Genomic DNA, 6,712 nt, shown 5'->3' with positions numbered 1-6,712 from the left:
GGTTATTTTATATATAAACACATATCTAGAACATCTAACCACAATTTAGGGCAGGATAAATTTACTATTAAATGAAAGAAAAGAAAAACTTACTATGACAAGTGGGAAAATATATGAAAAAATTTTTCCCTAACACAGTATGACTGGGTTAAAATTTTATTCTTGACTGGCAGTCGTCTTACAATCGTTCTAAAGCTATATTTTTATGTTACATCTTTCTGACCCTAATTATGTGATTTGGCCTCCTAGTATTTTTATAGAGATATTTTTTAGAGTTTTTCTGGAAATTCCCAGTGAATTTAATTAAGGAAGAATCAGTCTTGGACACTTTCCAATTCTAGGCCTAACGAGGAATGTGGTTAGAAGGGATAATATGCCCAGTGTTCTTTGCTCATATTGGGAAGAATATGCTATACTCCTAAAAACTGGTACACATTTTTGAGGAGGTTTCTGTTAGGTTTAAAGCATTATCTAATGAAAAACACAAGAATGTTTCTTAAAAATACCAGGTCTACCAATCTGAGCTAAAGCAAAAGGACAGAGTAAAGATGAATAAAGATTTGAATGATATTTTCCTATTTAGAAATTAGTACGAAAGAAATTACTTGAGAAAAATCTCCGTTGGAAATGTCTGGTTGCTATCTTTTTATGTAAGGATAGGATTTCCTTGTCTTTTAGATAAATCATCCAAAATTTTTGTGCTAAATTTTTGTTTTTCTCTGTGGAACCTGGAATTCTTAGGAAGTAATCTACAATATAAATAAAAGCAATCTTCTGAATAACCGGAAGATTCCACGGAGAGAATGGACAGACAATTGAATGAAATAAAATAGGTCCTCAAGTAACAATGCAGCTTTCTGTCCACTCTTGTTAAACTGGATGACAAAAGATTTCTAGTTTCTTGTGAATGAGTAAAAAGTGTACCTTCAGATTGTGGACTTGTCTTCTTAAGGTAAGACTAACAGTAAAGTGGAAACCAGGCTTTGCAATTGTGTGAGTACCTTTATTATGTAAAAGTTAGATCACTTTGAGATAAAGCACAATTGGGTTCTAACTCTAGTTTCACCACTTCAAAATGGGTGAACTTGGGAAAAATAGATGTTCAGAATCTCAGTTTGTTCAACTGTGGAATGGGGATTACAGTTTCTGTTACTGTAAATATGAAATGTGATTCATTAAATTGTGAGTGAGTGAGTGAGTAGAATCCACTGCAGATGTTGTGAGCAGTGGGCTGATCAGATCACTATCAGATTTAAACAGGATCACTTGGGCTATGTTAGGGAAAAAAAAAAATTGGTGGAGGCCAGAATGAAATGCAGATGTCTAGTGCAGTGGCCAGAAGTGGGAAGAAAAGGGAAATAACCAACTTGGTGATCTATTTCAATGGGTCTAATAAGATTTGTTAAAGTTATCAATATGTGATATGAGAGCAAGAAAGGCATGAAATGCATGGTGATATTTCTTGTTTGGAAAATGATTTGTTTACCATTTAGTCAGATGGTAAACACCTACATTTGTGACTGAAAATTAGAAGTTTAGTTTTATAATTTCTGAATTAATATCCAATTGGAGATGTTCAGAGTTGGAGATGCTGCATATATGAAGTTTAAAAATTAAAGGAGAGACCCAACATTGGAAAGGTTCCACATTTACTGGTCAAGGAAAGAGGGCATATCCAACCAAAGAAGAAGTCTAAGAAAGAAGTCTCAGTGAGGGAAGAAAAAATTCAGGGCAGCAACTTCTATTCCTAATTTGTTCCACTCACTTTGAATATGTCAGTTACCCTGAATGGGTTTCAAGTATTTCACTTTTGTGACTTTATAAACTGTGCACTCTTGCATGGATCCATTGTCCTCTTATCCTTCCACTTCTTTAAATCTCAGGAAGGCGTGCTTCCTCTTGGAAGCCATCTTTGATTGCTGTTTTGTTGATATATTCTTACCCTTGACCTTTGCACTGTGTGACTACCTTTATATTGGCACTTATTTCATTGAATATTATTATATATGCTATCATTGAGTGTAGGAAACCATGACTTGTTCAACTTGGAAATCACACTGTCTGTGACACAAATAGGTACTCCTGACTATTTTTTTTTTTACAATCTTTTACACAATCTTTTAACTGAATGAATCAATAAAAGATTAACCTTATAACACATTTAAAGGCTTTCTCCCCTGTTTTGTAGATCACCTGATTCTAATACAAGAAGTCACTCCCATCCAGACTAGATGGACCCAAGAAACAATGTAACTTACTTTGTCCTCTTGGGTCTCACCCAGGATCCAAAGGAACAGAAGGTCCTTTTTGTTATGTTCTTGCTCTTCTATATTTTGACTGTGGTGGGCAATGTGCTCATTGTGGTGACTATAGCAGTCAGTAAGACCCTGGGCTCTCCTATGTACTTGTTTCTTGCTAATTTGTCTTTTATGGATGTCACTTATTCCTCTTGCATTTGCCCCAGATTGATTTCAGGTTTGTTGTTTGCAGAAAATACCATATCCTTCCAATCTTGTATGACTCAACTATTTACTGAACACCTTTTTGGTGGCTCAGAGGTCTTTCTTCTACTAGTGATGGCCTATGACCGTTATGTGGCCATCTGCAAGCCCTTGCATTATTTGGTGATCATGAGGCAATGGGTGTGTGTTGTGCTGCTGGTAGTGTCCTGGGTTGGAGGTTTTCTGCATTCAGTAATTCAGGTTAGCACTGTTTATGGGCTCCCATTCTGTGGTCCCAATGTTATTGATCATTTCATCTGTGAAATGTATCCCTTACTGGAACTCATCTGTACTGACACATATGTCATTGGCCTGTTAGTGGTGGCCAATGGAGGGATGATCTGCACTATTGTGTTTATGTTCTTGCTCATCTCTTATGGTTTTATATTGTACTCTCTAAAGAATCTTAGTTCAGAAGGGAGGCGAAAAGCCCTCCAGACCTGTGGTTCTCACATCACTGTGGTGGTCTTCTTCTTTGTTCCATGCATTTTCATGTATGTACGACCTGCTAAGACTTTCCCCATTGACAAGTCATTGAGTGTGTTTTTTACAGTCATAACCCCCATGCTGAACCCACTCATCTACACTCTGAGAAATTCTGAGATGACAAATGCTATGAAGAAGCTCTGGAGTAGAAATGTTATATCTTTTAGTAGATAAGTATATTATCTACCACAAGAAGAATCTCTTTACATTGGGTCCATTTTCTGAGAATGCTGAAGTATTCCCAAAATAATTCTGAATTCCCTTTTTTTTTTCAAAGTAATTAAGTTATTTATAATTAAAGATTGAACTGGATTATTGTGTTATAATAAATTTTCCTTCCTGCTAGAATGTCAGGCTCGTAATACCTTGTAAGACTTCATTTAAGGGTGTAATGCCTTTATAGCAGGGATTCAACAATAGGTAATGAATTAGTGAGGAAGTTTTTATATGGTTATATTAAGTTTTAATAAGTCTGTATTTTTAATATGCCTGTGACATGTACCCCTTAATGAAATTGGTTTGTACTGGCACATATGTCATTGACCCATTAGTGGTGGCCAATGGAGGGACGATTTGCACTATTTTGTTTGTGTTCTTGCTCATCTCTTGTTTGTGTTCTTGCTCATCTCTTACGGTGTCATCCTGAATTCTCTAAAGAACTTTAGTTCAGAAGGGAGGCAGAAAGTCCTCCAGACCTGTGGTTCCCACATCATTGTGGTGGTCTTATTCTTTGTTCCATGTATTTTCATGTATGTAAGACCTGCTAAGACCTTCCTCATCGACAAGTGTATATTTTAGAGTCATAACCCCAATGCTGAACTCACTGATCTAACACTGAGAAATTATGAGATGACAAATGCTGTGTAGTAAGTAAGTGCATCATCTATCATGAATGAAGCATTTTAACATTAGTGTCAATCTCCACAAATGTTAAAGTCCATTTTACTGTAAATGCATTTACAGTCATAGTCAACAGATAATGTGCAGTGAAAGAGTCAAATATTTATAGAGTTTTACTAATTCATAATTAATTGCTATGTTTACTTTTGTTACTTTTTGTCTCATTCATAATTCAATTTCTGGTCAGTATCTTGTCTTTTATCTTCTTTCTTTTCATTGTTAAAATATTTCTTTTATAGAGACTATCTTCTCTATTTAATTTCTTTTCATATGAAGTTTTTGTGTAACATTTTACTTTTAAGATATACCTGAGCAAAAAATAGATAAAATAAATATTAAAAATAGAATCCTTACAAAGAGGAAATGGTATGGAATGAACATTTTATCTGTCCCTCACCAGTCTCCCTGTTCTTCCATATGCATCATTGTACTAAGATTGTTATTGTTCCTAAGATTATCCAATTAATAATCTTTGCTAATAAAAAATCACATTTTCATGTATGTGTTTGTCTTTGTGTCTAACCTTTGTAATTACTACTTGGCCTCCTGAAGATCTTTCCATACCAGTGCACAGATAGAACTCATTATTAGATTCCTTCTACTGCCTAAAAATTCTTAATAAAGATATAGCTACATTAGTGTTTCCAGTACTTGTCCTGTTTTCCTGAATCTTTTCCTATGATAAAAAGCTTTGCAGTGAAGTCTTTTAGAGATTTTCTAATTATGAGTTTTTAGCAGTGCAATTGTTTGATCAATTGGTAGATATATTTAAAATTGCTGTTGTTCATAGTTATAGCCAAAGTGCCATCCATAAGCTTATACCAAACTATGCTACTTCCTTCAGTTTAGAGTTTGTGCACATTCTCAACAACAAGTTCTTGATGAATATTTTTAGTATTTGAGATTATGGTTGCTAAAAAAATTGTATTTCATTTGTTTACTGTAATTGAAATTCAGTAAATATAATTGAATTTGATTCATGTATTTAAAATTATTTGTATTCATCTTTGTGAATTATCTATTATTGACATTTACATGTTTTGTTTGATTGCTGCTCTTTTCTATATGAATTTTTATGACTTAATCATGCACTAAAGACATTATCCCTTTCACCATTGTGTAAGTATTTTTCTGGTCTATGATTTAATTTGGATGTTATTATATTGTACAGAATATCTTTAGCCATGTAGAAATACTTTTATATATACATAATCAAATCTATTAATACTTTCTTTGACCTTGTATCTTTCTCAGAAAGACTTCCCTATTTCAATGTTAAAAAATATTCTTCCACATGATTTTCAACATTTAATTGTTCAATTGTTTTGTGGTGTTATATGCTGAATTTTTGATCCATCAAAACTTACACTTTGATGTAAGTTCTCAATTAGGGATTAAATTTTCCTTATTTTTCTAGGTGGGCATTTGTAGAGATATATACTTATTTTATCCTGCCATTTAAGACATAATGTAATTACACTTAATTTGGAAGGCAATTAGATATCTGATAAGCTTAGTACTCCTTCTTACCATTCCTTATCAGAGCCATATTTATTCTTTAAACATATTTATGTTTGAAAATAAAATTTTAATAGGACACTCTAGTAAAAGTTATGTTTAGTTTGTTTTCAGTATGAGTTGATTTAGGAATAGTTACTAGCTTTAGAGAATTAAAAATTCTCATCCAAAAACTGGGCAGTTCTTTTCATCTAACAAGATTTCTTTGGTGTTCATATAGACCCAGTATGTTTCTTTGTAAATTTAGTCTTTTTGAGTAAACTTATTTTATGTTGTTTGCAAATAGAATCTTATCTTCTACTTTCCAAGTGTCTGTTGTTTCAATGTGGAAAATCTGCCTTTTTTCACTATTATATAAGATGTAATCTTCACAGTACATCATTCATCCTTTTTAGTCTAAGTTCTGTACATTTTGAGACATACAGTTATGTAACCACATCACAACCAATGTACAAACTTTTCATCACCCCAAATAATTCCCCATGCATCATTGTACTCCCCTTCTACCCTAGGCTCTAACCCTATGCTGACAAATGCAGATCCCTTTCTATTCCTATCATTCTATCTTTTCCAAAATGTTATATAAATTGAATCATACAGTATAAAATTCTTTTTTATTCTAGCTTTTTGAGGTATAATTGACTAATCGAAATTGTATATATTTAAGAAAAAAAAAGATGCAATATGTGATGATTTGATATATGTATTCATTGTGAAGTGGTTACCATTACCAGCTAACGAGAACATCTATTACCTCACATAATTTTTTTTTCTTCATGAAGGCCACTTAAAATGTACTCTTAGCAAATTTCAAGTAAACAATACAGTATTATTAAGGAGAGCCAACATGCTGTATATTAGAGCCTTAGAACTTTTTCATCTTTAAAATAAATTATTTATTTGAGATAGTGAACACGAGAGAGAGAGAGAGCATGAGCAGGGGGTAGGTAGGGGCAGAGTGAGAGGGAGATGCAGACTTCACACTGAGCAGGGAGCTGATGAGGGGCTTGATCCCAGGACCCTGGGATTATGATCTGAGCCAAAGGCAGAGGCTTAACTGACAGCCATCCAGGTGCCTCATAATTTATTTGTCTTATAACTGAATGTTGGTAGTTTTTGAACATTTCTCCAACCTCCAGTAACTGGTAATAATCATTCTCTTCCCTGCTTCTATGAATTTGACTTTTTTTTAAAACTACCACATATAACTGAGATCATGTAGTATTTGCCTTTCTGTATCTGGCTTATTTCACTTAACATTCTCCTTCACTGATGTCTCAGAAAGCAAAATTTTCTTTTTTTATAGC

At 33.6% G+C, this 6,712-nt stretch overlaps 1 protein-coding gene across 1 annotated transcript; it reads left to right on the top strand.

Moving 5' to 3' along the window:
- Positions 1 to 2,231: 2,231 nt before the first annotated feature.
- Positions 2,232 to 3,161, top strand: LOC132008304 (olfactory receptor 4A47-like). Its single transcript, XM_059386846.1, has one exon. It carries the CDS (start codon positions 2,232 to 2,234, stop codon positions 3,159 to 3,161), a length of 930 nt encoding a protein of 309 aa, XP_059242829.1.
- Positions 3,162 to 6,712: the final 3,551 nt, after the last annotated feature.

The sequence above is a fragment of the Mustela nigripes genome, unplaced genomic scaffold (genome assembly GCF_022355385.1).
Source record: "Mustela nigripes isolate SB6536 unplaced genomic scaffold, MUSNIG.SB6536 HiC_scaffold_77, whole genome shotgun sequence".
NCBI lineage: Eukaryota > Metazoa > Chordata > Mammalia > Carnivora > Mustelidae > Mustela > Mustela nigripes.
This window is presented reverse-complemented; position numbering and strand designations above follow the sequence as displayed.